At 40.2% G+C, this 22,415-nt stretch overlaps 1 protein-coding gene across 1 annotated transcript in view; it reads left to right on the top strand.

The window, feature by feature from the left end:
- ANAPC10 (Anaphase-promoting complex subunit 10) overlaps positions 1–8,662 on the top strand; it is a 28,513-nt gene extending 19,851 nt beyond the window's left edge. The window contains exons 12-13 of the mRNA XM_051218201.1: positions 586–4,910; positions 8,152–8,662. Coding sequence (XP_051074042.1) covers positions 586–865 — 280 coding nt within the window. The 3' untranslated portion in view covers positions 866–4,910; positions 8,152–8,662. The remainder of the gene's footprint in view (positions 1–585; positions 4,911–8,151) is intronic.
- Positions 8,663–22,415: the final 13,753 nt, after the last annotated feature.

Below are 22,415 nucleotides of genomic sequence, written 5' to 3'. Positions count from 1 at the left end.
ATCTACAACTGTAATGCATTAGATATTCGACTCAGCCAGCAAACTGTGAATAAAAGGGAACATGTTTTATATTCATCTATCAGAGCCCAGGACGTTTATTCCTCTCGAGCTTGCTTTCGTCAACGTAGCATTACTGTGATCCTAATATCTTCCTTACCATACTCAATACGTTGTGTATGCTACTTATTTCTGTCGACATATGAAGCATGTAGCACCAATCAAAAGTGGAAGGACTGGTAGCAGAAGGCTAAGAAGATTGGATTGAAGAAAACAGAAAGGGAAATAGAAAGGAACTGTGAATTGGATGAATCAAAGAATGTAAAGGACAATTGACGGAAGATTTGCAAATGAAGCGTTTAATCTATGGTTTTCATATTTTACAAGGACCTTCTGTAATTTCATATGAAATAATAAATTGGTTATGTCCACGTGAGTGTTCGTTTATTACAGCCTTTCTGTTAGTTGCTTATCGTCACATCTTCCGATCCGTTTTTGCCTTTATTTTATTGTTACTATTGATAAGATATAATAATGAATCTTACCATTACTAACTACATTGTCGATTTTTTTAATTTCCTTTTCCAGGTTGGCCATACGAGTTGGGAATACTATACACGATCTTATCGAACTTCTAGAGGTGGAACTACAGGAACCTACTGGGTGGTCAGTGATTCCACTAAACTGGCCTGATGGATCTCCGTTACGAACCTTTCTTTTACAGATTGCCATTTCAGCTAACCATCAAAATGGTCGTGACACACATCTGCGTGCCATCCGACTTCATAGTCCTGTGGAATGTCGTGGCTTAGACACCTTAGCGCCTTTTGTCAGTCGCGAAGGTCGTGCTTTCATGACTATTCGTTAGTTTTTACTGTTTCTTCTATCGTTTACTTATAACTAAGTTATATTGTCAACTGCACTTCAAATCATTTGCAGTCATAGGTTATTAGTAATACCTAGTGACTTTGGTTAATTTTGTGGTTTCGGCTGTCATATTTGTGCACTTCACTGTATTGGTTTAGAGCAGATGGTTTGTTGAATATTTTATATTTGGTGAAGATTTAACCATATCGGCAATAATCTACGGTGGTTTATGACTATTGAACCATTATCGTGAAGTAATTAAATTTTTTCTTCCACCTTTCATTTCTGAAAGTAAAATCTTTTTGATCTTCGTCTCATTTAATAGGATATGGACAAATATCCATCAACACTTTCACGCCGAAATTATCTTATGGAAAGTACATTAACTACATCTACTAAGCTGGGTCTTTTATCAGTTAGTGATTTGATCTTTCGTTGACGCATTGTACAGGTTTTGGAAGTTTTTCTTTTTTGTTTTTTCCCCTATTTAAAAAAACAGCTAATATCCAACACACCTTTCGAGTCCTAAGTTAGTCGTTAGTTACCTTTTATTCAAAGATCTGTTAAAAGTATCGGGTATCACATATAACAAAGTTCGTCCCTTGCGAATAATTCGCTACTAGCTGTTAAGATATGTGGTCTGTCAATTCGCACGCGATAAGTTCGCCGATCAGAACACAATTCATACAATCTTAGTATTCTGCTAAACCAATGGCGTGTTGACCAGTACGAGGAACCTAGAGTCATTATTAAACTGGACTTTACGTTATCTTACATGAAGGAAAACAATAAAGATACAGTTCAAGTGATTTTGATAAAGTGTCAATAACACGCATACACGTTACTCAGATTGATTATGAGCAACCAACATTCACTCCAGAGTGAGGAATGACGGTTTCAAAGATACTCAAATAACACGTATGTAAGTGCCCTCAAACTAACTCAACCTCCATACTGTATCCATAATTCAAGTCTTTGTAAATCCATTGCAGTCTGACAGATTTGTAGGGTAGGATGTTTCACCAATGATACATCCTATCAGTCCTATGGAATTCATGAATACACAGGTTAATCTAATAGTCGGATCTGTTTGATGGGCCAACGTACTTAGACGATATATCACCAACCAAACACAACCTAGTTAGTCTTTTATACACCATTTTGTCAAACAAATGTTAGAGTATGTGAATTCTGTTATGACTTTCGTCCTGTTAATTACCATGTGACAAAATCGCCAATCCGAACACTGACTTATATTACCTTGTTCTTATGCTAAACCAATGATATGTCAAAACAGCACTAGCAGACTTGTGTCAACTCTGAACTCCTGTTGGTCCTTCTTGCCTAGCACTGACCGTTGAGTCCAGAAAGTAATCTCAGCCTCCACTCTATGAATAATATATTTCAGACGCACATGGTTTATGTACAGGTGAACCTAGCCACGTCTTGCTATAAAACAAAAAACCATTATACAGGACCAAGTTAAGAAGTGGTTGTAACTAATAAATTTGGAACGATTTAGGAATAGTAAATCGTACAATAGTAGTAAACAGGTCAAATAGAAGTTTATGACAAAAGAAATGTAAATATATGTAGTCTAGTTACTCAACAGTTGTGCAATAGGAATGCATATATAATAAGAGTCTGTAAATAGTTCCTGTAAGTTATCCATACACTATTTTTTTCGTATATGACAGTAGCTTTCTGTCTTATCGCTTTAATAAACATGTAACGATGACGAAATTCTCTCGGAAGAGAGCAATGTCTGACAATGATGGTTCAGTCGAGCAAATTTTCACGATGCTCAGAAGTGGTGTGACCACGTTCCATGAGTTGTGTAAATTTGAAACCTGATTTACTTGGTGATCTTATTATTGGTTAGAGAGACATGAATCAAACGAAACAATAATTTTGGCCTATAAAACACCGTTTAGATACATGCTTATTAATGACAATTATGTTATATTTCAAGAAGAAGACTTTAGAGTCCTGTAGCTGAGTAACTTCAGATCTAAATGCTGTTTGAAATTTAGTCACTGACTTCCGGAAGTTGTCTAGCCTTATGTGATAAGCAAGCATTATAATTTGCTTTTAGTCATGGTTGATTAGAAGAGCACTCAATACTGTTTCAATCAATGTTGTATCTGAATCGATTGGTAAACTTTTCCAGTCAGTTGTATTCACTAGTTCAGTCGCAAAAATGCATCAGTGCATAAAAGCCACTTAATTAGTTCTCGAGTGTATGTTCGTTGGTGCGGTCATGGCACAGGTAGATTCTGCCGTTTTTGTTGTTGAGTGCTGTCATGTAATATCAGTCAAGTTGTTAGAATAAGGAAAAGCATGGTGTTTTTGTGCAGGTGGATTCAAGTCCTTTCATGATTCTCATTCACATTTCATCCCTATTTATTATACTCATTGATATTCGGCTCCTGATTCTATTGTCAGTTATTTTGAGCACAGCATGAAATTTCTTCTCTTCTATGTATATGAATAAAATTTTAGTATTCAGTTTGATTATTACTATGATTGTAACTTCCTAATGTTTGTAACAGTTCTATTTTCACGCGTTCATTGAACTTCTGTTGATTTGTAATGTATCCTAATTTTGTATTTCCATTGTTCTCATATCACTTGTTGACAGTCATTCTTTTTAATAACTGTTGATATTTGCTGTTTAGATTATCGCCTGTTAATAACTTTCTCATGACTATCTTAAGAATCTGTCTAATTTCGAATACATTTGCGTGTACAAATGCTGTAAACTACCTACAAACGAAAGTTTGTAAACATTCCAGATATATTTTCGTAATAATGGTAAAATTGTATTATCGATTCCTCTGTTCCGACCTCTACGATTTCATCTGTAACCGGGTCGGTCGCTTAATTTGTTCGATCTGTTAAATATCCTGTGAAACCAATCTTTTGTTTTACAAATTATTTCTATTTTACCGTAGTAATTTAGATATAGCTTCTACGTTTAATTTCTTTGCTAACCGAAAACTGCCGACAGTACAAATTGGGCACACAGAACTAGGTATTAATATGCATCTATATGGTAACACGTGTAATACTAAGATTATTTGGCTGTCTCTAGTTGGGTGCACGAGTACTGATTGAGATGTATGAATGTCTTAACGATTACTTTCTGATATTGGGAATTAAGACAACTCTCATGATGTACGAAAGGCATAGAAGCGGAGCTCTTTTCGTATAATACCACCTGACTTATTGATACCTTTCCACAATGAGAAACAAATGAGTTGATGGAAGGAAAAAAGTATCTGGTGAGCGTAATAGTAGTACATGAAGTATGTATCTGTAGACGTGGGTGTGAATGATTTATGTTATTTCCACTGATTTTAATGCATAGTTCCATCCATAATTTCCCTCATATCACATCGGTTTCTTCAGTAGATAAATTCAATATGAAAACCAATAAAATGCATTCCAGGTTAGTAAATTCACTTGAGAACACCTTAATGGAACTAATAAATCTGGGATCCATTGCATAATACTAAGTGGTTGGAGTAGCGCGATAGTAAGTTCTATCTTCAAAACATGTATGAGACATCAACATGAAAACTGCAATAACATTAGGTTATTCATCATGGTTTAAAGATTATTACAGGCTCTTTCATCGACTTTAATGTAATTTGTGACAAAATCCTACACAATAGACTCAATTTACTGATGTGTGAAATGAAGTTAAAGTGTGGATAGATAGTTTCCAAGTGAGGCGGAATAAACAATATTTAATTTTATGATGGTTAGAAGTATTTGGATTATTGTGATAGATGTGAATCCACTACTGATCGTATTATATTTAGAGTTCTTAATGACTTCGACTTTCCAACAGAAACGACGGACTTGATACTGCTAATGTCAACAATAAAGTCGCAGAAAGCATCAGTGGACAAATGCAATCGTTTTTGAATTTGAAGTGAGTTAATGTGTGATTATCAAAAGTACCAAAATAATTAAGATCCGTATTGCAAAGCAACCGAAAACAGTGTAGCGGTAAATAAATCCCCAAAATAAATAGCTCTGTAAGTTTTCGACATTGGATGCTGACCATATGTTTTAGTGGACTCACCTAGCTGAAGGCGCTCGGTCAGGCATCCGCACCAGATCACGTGTGGTAACGCCGTGCTCAACATCAACCGCAATCGCTAGCCAGATTAGATCAGAGAATTCCGATATATTGGTCATCGCCAAATATACTCTTCCGATCTCCTCGACTCTGTCTTTTGATTTCTCTTGGTGGGAACGAAATATATTAGGTGTTACTGGTAGAAGCGTTGTCAAACACTGAATACCTGTGACATCATCATTGGTGAAACCGACGTGATCTGGTACACCTTATTGCAACTGTGAGTCTGTTCCTTTTTGGGATTTTTGTATATCATTGCCTTATTTTTTATTTTTTTTTGAACATTGTGATTTTTTTTTCGTGTTTTTTCTTGGATATATATATATTTTCCCCTCGTTCATTATCGTACTTCATACTTCATCATGACTGAACAGACACCTAAAGTACTCAAGCTTAAGACTTTGTCCCCACCTTCGTTTCAACTGATGCCTTTCTGGCCCGACAACATCGAAGCCTGGTTTTGCTACGCAGAAGCCGACTTCCACGAGCACGGCGTGATCGACACACGTGCACAATTCCTCGCAGTAGTCAAGGCACTACCGCGCGAATTCAACAGGTACGTAACACCTGGTATGTTTACTAGTGATGTTTCCGATCCTTACGAAAACTTAAAACGCTCGATTCTTAAACGAGGAGACCTAACCGATCGACAAAGGTTAGGTCAACTCTTCAATAACATCGACCTGCAACACGGTTCTGCGACGGACATGTTGCAACGGATGAGAGAGGTAATAGGCCCAAGAACTTTCGACGAAGGTCTATTCAAACAACTCTTGTCAAAACTTCCCCAACAGGTGCAAGCAGTTCTGGTCTCGTTCCAGAACAACGCCTTAGACGAGCTAGCTGCATCTGCCGACCGCATTCTAGAAATTACGAAACCTTCTACTACCGAGGTATTTTCAGTCAACGAAAAGCCTCACACGACTCAGAATGATATAACCGACTTATGTCATACACTCACGCGTTATCTTAGTCTTCGTACCGACCGTAAGAGATCGCGCACACCACGTGGAAGCATTTCTCGTAAGCGATCTGTCTCTAGACCACGAGAGACAGATAACCCCGACTGGTGTTGGTATCATAACCAGTATGGAAAGCTTTCCAGAAATTGCAGAAAACCCTGCAATTTTCCCAACACGAAACCGACTGATTCGAAAAACAATTCGGGAAACTTCCAAGCCGGCACGCGTTAACGGCAACCGTAGCCGGCGAACAAAGCCGTCTGTTATTCGTCACAGATGTGACAACGAGAGTTCGCTACCTCGTCGACACTGGCGCAGAAGTTAGCGTTCTCCCAGCAAATCCTAACGACCGGCTTCACGAATCGACCCTAAACTTACAGGCGGCAAACGGAAAACCGATCGCTACGTATGGCAAAATGTACGTTTACCTTAACGTGGGTTTACGCAAACCCATACACTGGATTTTCGTTGTTGCAGATGTTTCTATGCCAATCATTGGTATGGATCTTCTACAACACAATAATCTGATCATCGACACGCGCAAACAGTGGCTAGTAGACGGGAACACTAATTTGTCCGTTTGCGTAACTTCTTTTACTGGTTGTAGAGTATCCCCAGTCACAGTTAAACATATGATAGACCCACTCTATCAACCACTACTCGATAAGTATCCCGGGATACAACAAACTCAACCGAAACTACCGTGTGTAACCAGCAACGTTACACATCACATCACGACTACAGGACCACCTGTATTCTCTAAAGCACGACGACTAGCTCCTGAAAAGCTAAGGTTAGCGAAAAACGAATTCGATCACATGATGGACTTAGGAATCATACGACCGTCAAGTAGCCTATATGCATCTCCGTTGCACATGGTCCCTAAAAAGGACAGCAACGATTGGCGTCCAACTGGTGACTATCGGCGATTGAACGCGAAAACCATTCCCGATTGTTACCCGTTGCCTCACATTCACGATTTGACAGCTACCTTGAAAGGTACAACGTTTTCACCGACAACTGAAAGCTTCGCTATCAACTGCAAACGTTTCACAATGGACCGACGCTCTTCCACTCGTCTTACTAGGTATCCGCAATGCAGTGAAAGCTGACATTGGATACACTGCGTCTCAACTCGTTTATGGAACGACACTTCGACTTCCAGGAGAATTCGTGGATCCTTCATCCTCTTCAATGAACATGGATCTAACCTCCTACACGAACAGGCTTACAAACGCAATGCGTTCAGTTAAACCTGCTTCCACTCGACCACAATCAACCGATGTTTTCGTTCAACTTGACTTACGATATAGTACACACGTTTTCATTCGTCGAGACTCGCATCGACGACCATTCGAATCAGCATACGAACGACCTTTCAAAGTTCTTCAACGTGAATCTAAGTACTATATGATCGATAAGAACGGAACAAACGATAGCATCAGCATCGATCGCTTAAAAGCAGCGTATTTAGAAGGAAATCCTATCCACGTCGATTTTCCTTCGGTACAATCGAACGACACGACTCCGACACTTACAATACCTCATCCGACAACCAACACACACGATGATACTTCGACAGTATCCGAAAATAAACTTAAAACGACGCGTTCTGGAAGAAGGGTGAGATTTCCAGAACATTTAAACGACTATTGCACGTAAGGCACTTCTCGACATTTTATATTATTTTAAAAAAAAAAACAATTTTAATATGCTTATATATTTTTATTTCTATTTAAAAAAAACAAAACAAAAAAAACAATTTTTTTAATGCTATTACGTGTTCATGAGTTTATTTTCCATTTTTTTCCGCCGACATTGTGTTTTTACGCACATACGAGTGTATTTCGACATGCACTTACATTTTCTTTTCCAGGACGGCTGGAAAAGAACGATGACGTTTATGAGGATCCGAAATTTTCATTGTACATTTTCTTTTTACTATGTTGTACCTCCGTCCCATATAGTAAGGAAAGACGACCAGACGCTGCTAAATTTAGTAAGCTATCAGAAGAGTGTTTACCAACGACAAACTCGTTGGGTTTAAACTTCTGGCTGGCCACGTCTGAGGGTCGTCACTGCCCCACTAGGGGGGGAGTGATCTGTAGCGGTAAATAAATCCCCAAAATAAATAGCATTAAGTTTTCGACATTGGATGCTGACCATATGTTTTAGTGGACTCACCTAGCTGAAGGCGCTCGGTCAGGCATCCGCACCAGATCACGTGTGGTAACGCCGTGCTCAACATCAACCGCAATCGCTAGCCAGATTAGATCAGAGAATTCCGATATATTGGTCATCGCCAAATATACTCTTCCGATCTCCTCGACTCTGTCTTTTGATTTCTCTTGGTGGGAACGAAATATATTAGGTGTTACTGGTAGAAGCGTTGTCAAACACTGAATACCTGTGACATCATCAACAGCTATCATTACTCTCTTTGGACTTTATGCGTATGTTGACGACTACCTAATAGCAAGTCCGGACAGAGAATCACATCTCAAGCATCTGGATCTTGTTTTCGACCGACTGCAAAAACATGGCATTACTGTAAACATTCAGAGATGCCAGGTTGGAACTGACTCATTAGACTTTCTTGGACACACTATCGATGCTCAAGGAATTCGACACCTTAGAACCAAAGTGGCGGCCATTCGGGATTACCCAGAACCTACCACCGTCAAGCAATTACGCACGTTTAACGGCCTTGTAAATTTCTATAGACGTTCATGCTAAACTGCGTGTCACTTATGAAACCACTAACTGACCAACTTCGTGGAAATGCGAAATCCATCAATTTGAAAGATATCGCTCGAAAAGCATTCTCCACAATTAAAGAACTTGTCGCAAAAGCAACCATGCTTGCATATAAGGACACCGAAGCACCCATTAGTATCGTGGTAGACGCATCGGGCTCAGCAGTCGGAGGAGTCTTACAACAATGGGTTAACAATTCCTGGCAACCTTTGGCATTTTTCTCTAGACGGTTGCTAGACACCGAATCGAGGTACAGCACATTCGGTAGGGAACTCCTAGCTATGTGCTGTGCTGCACGACATTTTCAACACTATATCGAAGGCCATGAATTCACCCTTTTCACTGACCATAAACCGATTATTTTCTCTTTAGGCTCATCTTCAGACAAGCACTCACCTCGTGAGTCTCGACAACTGGACTACATTTCGCAGTTTTTTTTTTCAGACATTCAACACATCTCTGGAGCAAACAATGTAGTTGCAGACGCCTTATCTCGCATAACTTCCTTGAACAGTTTCCAAAGCATCGACCTTCTTAAACTCGCCGAGTTTAAAAAGAAGACAGTGATCTTCAGCACGAGTTATCGTTCACAACACTTAAACTACGCATCAAACAGATGGGAACAGGTAAGGAAACCTTACTTTGTGACACAACTACAGGTAGGGATCGCCCAATCGTGCCGGAACATTATCGACGCAATGTCTTCAACACATTGCACAAACTTTCTCATCCAGGTGTTCGTGCAACCATCAAGCTTATAGCAGAACGGTTTTGCTGGCCTGGTATGAATAAAGACGTGAGGGAGTGGGCATGCTCCTGTGTAAGCTGCCAAAAATCTAAGGTTATCAGACACAATAAATGTCCCCTAGGCTCGTTTAAAACTCCCGATGCTCGTTTCGACCATGTTCATCTGGATTTGGTAGGACCTTAACCAGATTCAAATGGATACTCTCATCTCTTAACCTACGTTGACCGTTTCACTCGATGGCCAGAAGTAGTACCTATCAAGGACATCACTGCTGAAACAGTGGCCCGCACCTTCGTCGAACGATGGGTAGCAAACTTCCGCTGCCCTTCAACCATCACTACAGATCGCGGACGTCAGTTCGAATCTGAACTCTTCCGTCGTCTGACCACACTTTTAGGAATCACTCGCTTCCTACCACCCACAAGCAAACGGATTGGTAGAACGCTTTCATTGACAACTGAAAGCTTCACTATCAGCTGCAAACGTTTCACAGTGGACAGACGCTCTTCCACTCGTCTTACTAGGTATCCGCAATGCAGTGAAAGCTGACATTGGATACACTGCGTCTCAACTCGTTTATGGAACGACACTTCGACTTCCAGGAGAATTCGTGGATCCTTCATCCTCTTCAATGAACATGGATCTAACCTCCTACACGAACAGGCTTACAAACGCAATGCGTTCAGTTAAACCTGCTTCCACTCGACCACAATCAACCGATGTTTTCGTTCAACTTGACTTACGATATAGTACACACGTTTTCATTCGTCGAGACTCACATCGACGACCATTCGAATCAGCATACGAACGACCTTTCAAAGTTCTTCAACGTGAATCTAAGTACTATATGATCGATAAGAACGGAACAAACGATAGCATCAACATCGATTGCCTCAAAGCAGCGTATTTAGAAGGAAATCCTATCCACGTCGATTTTCCTTCGGTACAATCGAACGACACGACTCCGACACTTACAATACCTCATCCGACAACCAACATGCACGATGATACTTTGACAGTATCTGAAAATAAACTTAAAACGACGCGTTCTGGAAGAAAGGTAAGATTTCTAGAACATTTGAACGACCATTGCACGAAAGACACCAGTCAAAATTTAGTTTCATCTCGATTTTCCATGGCATTATATATAACAAAAAATTTTACATTATTTACACTTCTTCGCCCATTTTGTGTCTTAAAGCGCGTACGAGCTTTTTTCGACATGCAGTTACATATTCTTTTTTTTCTTTTCCAGAACGGCTGGAAAAGACGATAAAAAGAACGATGAGGTTAACGAGGAACCAAAATTTTGATTGTACATTACTTTCTTACGATATTGTACTTCATGGTCACTAATAGTAAGGAAAGACGACCAGGAGCTGCTAAACCTAGCAAGCTATCAGAAGAGTGTTTACCAACGACAAAACTCGTTGGGGTTAAACTTCTGGCTGGTCACGTCTTATAGTCATCACTGCCCCACTAGGAGGGGGAGTGATCTGAAGCGGTGAATAAATCCCCCAAAAAATAGTTCTGTAAATTTTCGACATTGGATGCTGACCGCATTAGTTTTAATGGACTCACCTAGCTGAGGGCGCTCGGTCATGCATCCGCACCAGATCGCGAGTGGGAACGCCGTGCTCAACATCTACTGCAATCGCTAGCCAGATTAGATCAGACGATTCTTGATATACTGATAGTCATCAAATATACCTTCCATTCTCCCCGATTCTGTTTTTTGGTTTCACTTGGTGGGTACGATTCACATTAGGTGTTACTGGTTAAAGCGTTGTCAAACTATCAATATCTGAGGCATCTTCAATCTAATATCTGATAACTTGAAATACGCAGATTCAAGTGGAAACTTCCGTTAACAGAAGTCGTTCCTGAAGTCGGACTTCTCTGCTAAGCCATGATGTGAGTTCTTGGATGAGATGTGACTTTAAATTTTGGAGCCAAGTTACTACGAAGTCTCTCGAAAACAGCGAATTAAAAAATTTCACTGGAACAAGAGTTCTTACCTGTCTTTAGAAAAATCATGCCGGATATTTAACTACATTTTCCAGAACTTCGACCGCTATATGGATCAAAGTGTTTGGCGTTGTCGTATTTTCTTCGTTTGAACACTTCGCATATTATTCAGATGAGGACCTAGGAAAATGAGCAGTGCTGTCAAGATACATATCTCTGCAAAACACTTATTGTTACTTCTCGGAATTCGGGAGTACTTTAAAATGACAACGCTTATAGCAATTAACGAAAGGTATTACGAACACAGGAGATCAACAAATTTATTTGTGCTAAACATTGTGTTAGAATTAAAGTGAAAGTTGTAACTATTCATCTCTTGAGATCGAAAACAACCGTTTAAATATGGTTTGATTGTCTATTCTTCCTTACGTATAAACACCCGATGAACAGTTTTAATTCTCTAATTGGAATCGCGCTTTTTTACTTTTGTTACTGAAGGTCAAGGTAAGATGCAAGTGTAATATGTGCGTCTGTAAGAAGTTTGTTAATTTTAGTCATTCGTATAATTATCGTTTCTGTTTGCACCGTCTTTGTTAAAAATAAAGCGTGTCCTATGTTACTCAGTTTGAGGTGTGATTATATTATACTCACGCTTCTATGTTTTTGCGTCGAGACTAATTCATGGACGAGCCAATCAGAAGCGTTTGAGCAATTTCAAGGTCACGGAGCCAAGTTCAACACCTGATGCTCACATACGATCGGTTTACAGGGGATTTTAGAGAAGAGGTGATTATTGAGAGGCTACAAGATATGCGACTACTAAGAAGTTCTTGTACCTGTGACTGCGGTTATTAAATGACTGTAGTAAAGCGTGCAGACTACCGTGATGAGATTGTATTTCGTTGTTCTTCATGTTGGAGGAAAAAGTCTGCTCGAACGGGGACTTTCTTCGCTCGATCGCGACTGAAACTGAGGCAGGTCATGATAATAGTTGCAAATTGGATAATAAAGTCACCAGTAACACTGGCTGCGGCGTTTGGAGATGTTACTGAAACTTTAGCAGTCCAGTGGTATGAGTATTGCCGTGACATATGTGCAATTAAAATGACACGTCTACACCAATCATTCGGAGGAGTAGGATGTATTGTGGAGATAGATGAAACAGTAGTGGGAAAGTGAAAATACAACAGGGGACGTATTATCAAGGAAGATAGGGTAAGTAGCACTTCCGTAAATATACTTGACAGGTACTTGGAATTTATGATCGATCAGCGCAAAAGTGACATTTTCAGAGGGTCAAAAACCGGCAAACAGGCACAATAATACCAATTATACGGGAATACGTGCAGCCGGGCACTACAGTATATACGGATGGCTGGAGAGCTTATAGATGCTTATATAGACTTGGGTATGTGCATCATGTCGCGGTGCACAAGCGCCATTTCGTCGACCCTACAACCGGCGTTCATACTAATAATATTGAAGCTATGTAGTCGAGACTGAAGGAATTTTTAAGACCGTACCACGGCTCTAGAGGACGATTATTATGGCGCCATATGGACGAGCTCCTATACTGTATGCATTATGATTTCAGAACATCTGAACTTTTATAAAACCTTAAACAGTTTTTAAATCATGTAAAAGAAAAATATCCGGCGAGACTCCAATTTATGGATGAACCTTGAAGGAATCTGAAATGACCTTGACAATCATTAGCCAATCAGAAGACAATTAGTGTAAATTAGAAATATATTATAAGGAACTAATGAATTACAGTGCTACTTACCCTATCTTCCTTGATAATACGTCCCCTGTTGTATTTTCACTTTCCCACTACTGTTTCATCTATCTCCACAATACATCCTACTCCTTCGAATGATTGGTGTAGACGTGTCATTTTAATTGCACATATGTCACGGCAATACTCATACCACTGGACTGCTAAAGTTTCAGTAACATCTCCAAACGCCGCAGCCAGTGTTACTGGTGACTTTATTATCCAATTTGCAACTATTATCATGACCTGCCTCAGTTTCAGTCGCGATCGAGCGAAGAAAGTCCCCGTTCGAGCAGACTTTTTCCTCCAACATGAAGAACAACGAAATACAATCTCATCACGGTAGTCTGCACGCTTTACTACAGTCATTTGATAACCGCAGTCACAGGTACAAGAACTTCTTAGTAGTCGCATATCTTGTAGCCTCTCAATAATCACCTCTTCTCTAAAATCCCCTGTAAACCGATCGTATGTGAGCATCAGGTGTTGAACTTGACTCCGTGACCTTGAAATTGCTCAGATGCTTCTGATTGGCTCGTCCATAAATTAGGCCCCCTGAATGCCCTGGTACGGCCGAGAGTGGGAGTGTCCGCTCTCCCTCTCGAAATACTCTCACACGGCCACGCGTATACAGCCTCTGCCAGGGAAGTCCTACTCATTGCCTTCTCGTGGCGGGGCTGTTGTTTACGAAAATGAGAGGACGAAAAGCGAATATCCGGCGCTTTAACCGGATTCCAAACCAATGGTGCACATGAGCTCCAGTATCCTGAGGGAACAAATGGCGTATGAACCAATCGTTGGTCACCGGCTACCATGGGATTGCATCTCCTTACGATGCTCCACTGCCTTGTGGGTTAGACCTTTAGGTCAAAGGCTCGGGGTGTGGCCCCTAAGATAACCACCTGTTTCGGTTTGGGCACCCGGGCTGTATCATAGCCCACACACATATGATGAACTCTTCATGTCTATGGAAATTACTTTTCTCGCTTCGAAAAACAACCAATTGATTCAAATTATTATCATTACAATTATTGTCATTATTAATACTATTATTATTATTACTATTATTGTCATTATTATTATTATTATTATTAATATTTTCCACATTATTCACCCTCTTTTGTACTTATACAGCGGCTCGTCTTTGGCTCTATCTAAACGTTCTCGAGTCACTGTCCGGTTGAAAATTGTATGTTACCATCGAATACGAGAACTGAAGCAGTTTTTCTGAAACCACGTGCTACCATTCAAACTGGCTGCCTTCAACGTTCGCACATTTATGCAGGTCGGACAACAGATATGGCTGGCTATGTCTTTGCAAAGTCTTAATATCGATGTTTGCTGCCTATCCGAGACCCGTATTCAAGACTCTGGTGAAGTACTACAAATTCGCTCTACAACTGTCGCTTCAAAAAGCTTGTTTTACGTGCGCTTATCCGGGGACCCTGTGGCATCTTCGTCTGGTCTTGCTGGCGTTGGTGTCGCACTAAGCGCTAGAGTTGAGGCAGCACTAGTCGATTGGATCCCCATTAACAGTCGGTTATGTGCTGTTAGATTAGAAAGTTCCATCAGTGTGAGAAGAAATCGGCGTGAGAAACGATGTCTTTTAGTCATCTCCGCCTATGCCCCGACAGATTGCAGCCCAGATGCAGTCAAGGATGAGTTTTACCACCAGTTATCTGTTCTTCTCCAGAAAGTGCGTTCCACAGATATTGTAGTACTAGCCGGAGACTTGAATGCTCAGGTCGAGCGTCTAGGCACAGGAGAGAGTCGTTTAGGTGGCCGATGGGGACTCGTCGGTCGCAGGTCAGATAACGGGGACCGTGTACCGCAACTTTGCACAGACCACAACCTGTTTCTGGCTAGCACTAACTTTCGGCACAGTCATCGCCGATGTGCCACCTGGCGTCCTCCCTCTGCATCTCAAGCCTGGACTCAGATTGGTCACATCGCGATCAGCTACCGCTGGCGTGGTTGTGTACAAGACTGCCGCTCCTTTTGGAGTACCTACCTGGACTCTGATCATGCCTTGGTCTGCGCCAATCTTGCCTTACTTTTCAGTGGACAACGAAGTGACCAACATCAACGGACTGATGTTAGCAAGCTGGTTGCAACTTCTGTTGCAAGTAAGTATCGAACCGAGCTAGCCTCTAGGCTAGCTACCACTCCACCGAAAAGTATAGATGAGCATTGGTTGCAATTGCATGACGCCATGAAAATGGCGGGAACAGTCAGTTGTGGGTTTGCGAAACGTTCCGCTTTTAAGCACTGAGTTTCTTCTGGTTCCTTGCAACTCATTGAAGCCCGTCGGTCTACTCCGGGTGACCGTGAGTTTGACCATAAACGAAGGATGTTACGTAATGAAATTGGGCAAAGCTTGCGTAAGGACCGAGAAGCCTGGTGGTCGAAGCGTGCTAATGAGCTGGAAGCAGCAGCTGCATCTGGTAACTACCGGAAGCTCTTCCAGCTCATCCGAGTCACTGGCAGCAAGAAGTCTGGTGTGAGTGAAACAATCTGCGAGGATGATGGGATGCCAATCATTAACATCCATCGACGTCTTGGACGATAGGCAGAGCTTTTCGAAAGGCAGTTCAACGGGAACTTCAACTCTTGACGCGTTACAAATCACCAGGCCCAGATGACTTACCTCCGGCTCTTTCTAAAGATGAAGGTGACTTTCTGACTAAGGAATTGACGACGTTGTTTACAAAGGTTTGGGAACTAGAGAGTGTACCAACGTCATGGAATGAGTCGATAGTTGTCCCTATCTTTAAAAAGGGTTCACGTCGTTCCCGTAACAACTATCGGGGGCAAGTCTACTTCCGATTGCGTCCAAGCTATTGGCTTCCGTCATACTTCGTAGGTTGTTCAAAACCCGAGAAAGATTGACTCGCGAGGAGCAGGCTGGGTTTCGTTCTGGTCGAGGATGTATTGATCATATCTTCACCCTCCGCCAAATGTTAGAACACCGTCATACTTTTCAAAGGCCAACAATCGTAGTGTTTCTTGACATCAGGGCTGCCTTCGATTCGTTGGATAGGACTGTTCTCTGGGATTGTCTGTTGAAGAAGGGTGTGCCTGAGAAGTTTATTAACATCCTAAAAGCCGTATATACAAACACCTCAGGCAGAGTGAGGGGATACAACCACCTTTCTCCATTGTTCTATTCGAGCAGTGGGGTTAGGCAGGGTTGCCCAATCTCACCATTCCTCTTCAACTTTGCCATCGATGGCATTCTGGAAACAGCTCTGATGGATGCAAGTAATGGTGGTGTGGATCTGTTGCCTGGAGAAAGACTTCTCGACCTTGAGTATGCGGACGATATTGTCTTACTGTGCGATAATGCCCAAGCCATGCAATCCGCACTTAATCAGTTGGCAATCAGTGTCCGTAGGTATGGTATGTGCTTTGCATCTTCGAAGTGCAAAGTACTTCTACAAGACTGGCAGGATTCCAATCCTGCACTCACCCTGGATGGTGAGCAGATAGAAGTAGTTGACAAGTTCGTGTATCTGGGTAGCTGCATAAGTGCTGGTGGGGGTGTGAGTGATGAGATCAATGCACGAATAGTGAAAGCCAGAGCGGCTTATGCCAATCTCGGCCATCTTCGCTGCTTTCGTGATGTTAGTCTGGCTGTAAAACTTCGGATCTACAACGCATCGGTGAGAGCAGTTTTGCTCTATGCTTGTGAAACCTGGCCTCTCCGAGTTGAGGACGTTAAACGACTCTCTGTGTTCGATCATCGTTGTCTCCGAAGGATTGCTGACATCCAGTGGCAACACTATGTCAGTAATGCAGAGGTTCGGCATCGTGTGTTCGGGCTCGGTGACCATAATCCAATTGGTGTCACCATCTTGAAACACCGACTTCGGTGGCTTGGACATGTTCTACGAATGTCGTCCCAGAGAATTCCACGTCGTGCATTATTTGCCGACCCTGGGACTAGTTGGGAAGAGCGGAGAGGTGGTCAGTGCATGACATGGTGTCGTGGCATGAAAGAAAGCTGCAAAGGACTGGCTTCTGTCGGTCCTTCACGACTCCCTGGTTGGGGTCTGAGAGATGGTGCAACACAGTGGCTAGAGACGTTATCAGATATGGCTCAGACTAGAAGCCAGTGGCGATCCTGCTGTAATCTTCTTTTACTTTCTTCATAAAAAGTGGTTGTGTCTCCCTTACCTGAAAGATTTTTTCTGATTGTACCTTTTCGTTCCCTCGTTACTACCACACTACCTTACACCAAACTCTTCGTTATTGTTCTCTTTTTCTTTTGCGCTCCTTAGTTTTTTTTGTACGTCTCTTCGAATTTTCATTGTTTTGTGTGGCGCATATATATTGTCGCTCTCTTGCACCAATATTCATGTGTTCAAATAAATAAATAAACAAACCATAAATAAAAGTTTCGCCGAATATCCACTGTAATTCATTAGTTTCTTATAATATATTTTTGCCTTATACTATTTGTCTTCTGATTGACTAATCATTGTCAACGTCATTTAGGATTCCTTCGAAGTTCGTCCAAAAATTTGATCTCGCCGCTGGCACCGACTGGCAGGTAAGCCAGGGATTTTCGCGCACACGTTACATATTGTCGTGGATTTTTTGTGTCGTTATTTATCAGCTATTAACAGGCTTTTTTCCATCACACATCAATTTCTGTATTGCTAGTGCTTGTAACATAGTTTTTATTCCAATTTATTGGCAGTTTGACGTATTTCTTGCTCACCACGTAAGTTAATCTGAAGTTAGCTTAATATAGTTATTTGTAACAATACAAACTCAAGCAAGTAAAGTTCACCGTGTTTCTAGTCAAAAAATACATCACAGATTGAGTTTTCACGAAAATGAGCCGTAAAATCTTTTACATATGCTTCACCTCCTTGATTGCGGTGACGGTGAACATGGATGTCGGTAGTTGTTTATAAAATGTAAGTAGAAGCAATCAAGCGTTAACCTAATTGTGAATATTATATAACTTGTTTGTATTTAGCCATAAAAAGTTATATCCATTAGAGGTACCATTGTTTTGTACTGAAGTGACATAATTATTTAACGTATCAGAGAAAAATTATGTGAGTAACAATTGACGTTTAGTGTTGTCCAGCGGCTTTCTGAACGTCTGCAGTAATAGTGTATAACACCACATCAAGTAGGAACAAATTCTTCATGAGTAAAACGATCGGTGTTTCTTTTGAGCATGGTGACACAACCATGTTTTTTATTTGATACTGATTTGTGACGTGTCTGTTATAGGGTTCACAAATGAGTTATTATATACTCTTCACTCCGTCTCGGTAATACAGTTGTTGTGTTACTTAGGAAGTTATGAATGAATGTCACTACTTGTAAAAGACTTATAGGCACTTCATGGAAATCCCTTAGCGCATTATCAAATTCAATCCAGCTTCCGAATCTCTTGTTCAGCATAATACGTTGGAACGCGTCGCTTACTTCCACTGAAATTTCACTTGAGCATGAAGCACTAGAGACAACACGCAATAGTTATTAAAAAAAGGTTATTCCTTGAAAAAATTAACTGAAGGAAGAACAACAAATATTTAGGACTTACCCTTCAGTTGACATTTCGTCTTAACTCACAAAAACTATGCGTATCTATAACCTTTTACGTTATTTTATCTTTCTTACGTTGTTTTCCGGACCTTATCAACAAATTATATATAGCTGTTGACTTTCACTACAGCACTTAGGACCACAGATCAAGTTTTGAAGGAACAACAGAGCTAAAGTGTGCACTACAAAACAGAAAATACTCAATCAATGCTCTTAGCAGTTATTTAGTGTTTATTATGCATCAAAAGATGACTTATATATGGAAAAATTTAATACTCATAGGACCCAACACACACACGGCAATTGAAATACGGAATGCCCGCTTCCAGTCAGCGCGTTCAAGGCCGTTGAAACGAAACGGCGGACAGATTTGAAAGGGATTACCGTTTTTACCTGGCACGGACTAGCGGGTAAGCCAGGGATTTTCGCGCACACGTTACATATTGTCGTGGATTTTTTGTGTCGTTATTTATCAGCTATTAAAAGGCTTTTTTCCATCACACATCAATTTCTGTATTGCTAGTGCTTGTAACATAGTTTTTATCCCAATTTATTGGCAGTTTGACGTATTTCTTGCTCACCACGTAAGTTAATCTGAAGTTAGCTTAATATAGTTATTTGTAACAATACAAACTCAAGCAAGTAAAGTTCACCGTGTTTCTAGTCAAAAAATACATCACAGATTGAGTTTTCACGAAAATGAGCCGTAAAATCTTTTACATATGCTTCACCTCCTTGATTGCGGTGACGGTGAACATGGATGTCGGTAGTTGTTTATAAAATGTAAGTAGAAGCAATCAAGCGTTAACCTAATTGTGAATATTATATAACTTGTTTGTATTTAGCCATAAAAAGTTATATCCATTAGAGGTACCATTGTTTTGTACTGAAGTGACATAATTATTTAACGTATCAGAGAAAAATTATGTGAGTAACAATTGACGTTTAGTGTTGTCCAGCGGCTTTCTGAACGTCTGCAGTAATAGTGTATAACACCACATCAAGTAGGAACAAAATCTTCATGAGTAAAACGATCGGTGTTTCTTTTGAGCATGGTGACACAACCATGTTTTTATTTGATACTGATTTGTGACGTGTCTGTTATAGGGTTCACAAATGAGTTATTATATACTCTTCACTCCGTCTCGGTAATACAGTTGTTGTGTTACTTAGGAAGTTATGAATGAATGTCACTACTTGTAAAAGACTTATAGGCACTTCATGGAAATCCCTTAGCGCATTATCAAATTCAATCCAGCTTTCGAATCTCTTGTTCAGCATAATACGTTGGAACGCGTCGCTTACTTCCACTGAAATTTCACTTGAGCATGAAGCACTAGAGACAACACGCAATAGTTATTAAAAAAGGTTATTCCTTGAAAAAATTAACTGAAGGAAGAACAACAAATATTTAGGACTTACCCTTCAGTTGACATTTCGTCTTAACTCACAAAAACTATGCGTATCTATAACCTTTTACGTTATTTTATCTTTCTTACGTTGTTTTCCGGACCTTATCAACAAATTATATATAGCTGTTGACTTTCACTACAGCACTTAGGACCACAGATCAAGTTTTGAAGGAACAACAGAGCTAAAGTGTGCACTACAAAACAGAAAATACTCAATTAATGCTCTTAGCAGTTATTTAGTGTTTATTATGCATCAAAAGATGACTTATATATGGAAAAATTTAATACTCATAGGACCCAACACACACACGGCAATTGAAATACGGAATGCCCGCTTCCAGTCAGCGCGTTCAAGGCCGTTGAAACGAAACGGCGGACAGATTTGAAAGGGATTACCGTTTTTACCTGGCACGGACTAGCGGGTAAGCCAGGGATTTTCGCGCACACGTTACATATTGTCGTGGATTTTTGTGTCGTTATTTATCAGCTATTAACAGGCTTTTTCCATCACACATCAATTTCTGTATTGCTAGTGCTTGTAACATAGTTTTTATTCCAATTTATTGGCAGTTTGACGTATTTCTTGCTCACCACGTAAGTAAATCTGAAGTTAGCTTAATATAGTTATTTGTAACAATACAAACTCAAGCAAGTAAAGTTCACCGTGTTTCTAGTCAAAAAATACATCACAGATTGAGTTTTCACGAAAATGAGCCGTAAAATCTTTTACATATGCTTCACCTCCTTGATTGCGGTGACGGTGAACATGGATGTCGGTAGTTGTTTATAAAATGTAAGTAGAAGCAATCAAGCGTTAACCTAATTGTGAATATTATATAACTTGTTTGTATTTAGCCATAAAAAGTTATATCCATTAGAGGTACCATTGTTTTGTACTGAAGTGACATAATTATTTAACGTATCAGAGAAAAATTATGTGAGTAACAATTGACGTTTAGTGTTGTCCAGCGGCTTTCTGAACGTCTGCAGTAATAGTGTATAACACCACATCAAGTAGGAACAAAATCTTCATGAGTAAAACGATCGGTGTTTCTTTTGAGCATGGTGACACAACCATGTTTTTTATTTGATACTGATTTGTGACGTGTCTGTTATAGGGTTCACAAATGAGTTATTATATACTCTTCACTCCGTCTCGGTAATACAGTTGTTGTGTTACTTAGGAAGTTATGAATGAATGTCACTACTTGTAAAAGACTTATAGGCACTTCATGGAAATCCCTTAGCGCATTATCAAATTCAATCCAGCTTCCGAATCTCTTGTTCAGCATAATACGTTGGAACGCGTCGCTTACTTCCACTGAAATTTCACTTGAGCATGAAGCACTAGAGACAACACGCAATAGTTATTAAAAAAAGGTTATTCCTTGAAAAAAATTAACTGAAGGAAGAACAACAAATATTTAGGACTTACCCTTCAGTTGACATTTCGTCTTAACTCACAAAAACTATGCGTATCTATAACCTTTTACGTTATTTTATCTTTCTTACGTTGTTTTCCGGACCTTATCAACAAATTATATATAGCTGTTGACTTTCACTACAGCACTTAGGACCACAGATCAAGTTTTGAAGGAACAACAGAGCTAAAGTGTGCACTACAAAACAGAAAATACTCAATTAATGCTCTTAGCAGTTATTTAGTGTTTATTATGCATCAAAAGATGACTTATATATGGAAAAATTTAATACTCATAGGACCCAACACACACACGGCAATTGAAATACGGAATGCCCGCTTCCAGTCAGCGCGTTCAAGGCCGTTGAAACGAAACGGCGGACAGATTTGAAAGGGATTACCGTTTTTACCTGGCACGGACTGGCGGGTAAGCCAGGGATTTTCGCGCACACGTTACATATTGTCGTGGATTTTTGTGTCGTTATTTATCAGCTATTAACAGGCTTCTTTCCATCACACATCAATTTCTGTATTGCTAGTGCTTGTAACATAGTTTTTATTCCAATTTATTGGCAGTTTGACGTATTTCTTGCTCACCACGTAAGTAAATCTGAAGTTAGCTTAATATAGTTATTTGTAACAATACAAACTCAAGCAAGTAAAGTTCACCGTGTTTCTAGTCAAAAAATACATCACAGATTGAGTTTTCACGAAAATGAGCCGTAAAATCTTTTACATATGCTTCACCTCCTTGATTGCGGTGACGGTGAACATGGATGTCGGTAGTTG

The sequence above is a fragment of the Schistosoma haematobium genome, chromosome 1, assembly GCF_000699445.3.
Source record: "Schistosoma haematobium chromosome 1, whole genome shotgun sequence".
Lineage (NCBI taxonomy): Eukaryota > Metazoa > Platyhelminthes > Trematoda > Strigeidida > Schistosomatidae > Schistosoma > Schistosoma haematobium.
This window is presented reverse-complemented; position numbering and strand designations above follow the sequence as displayed.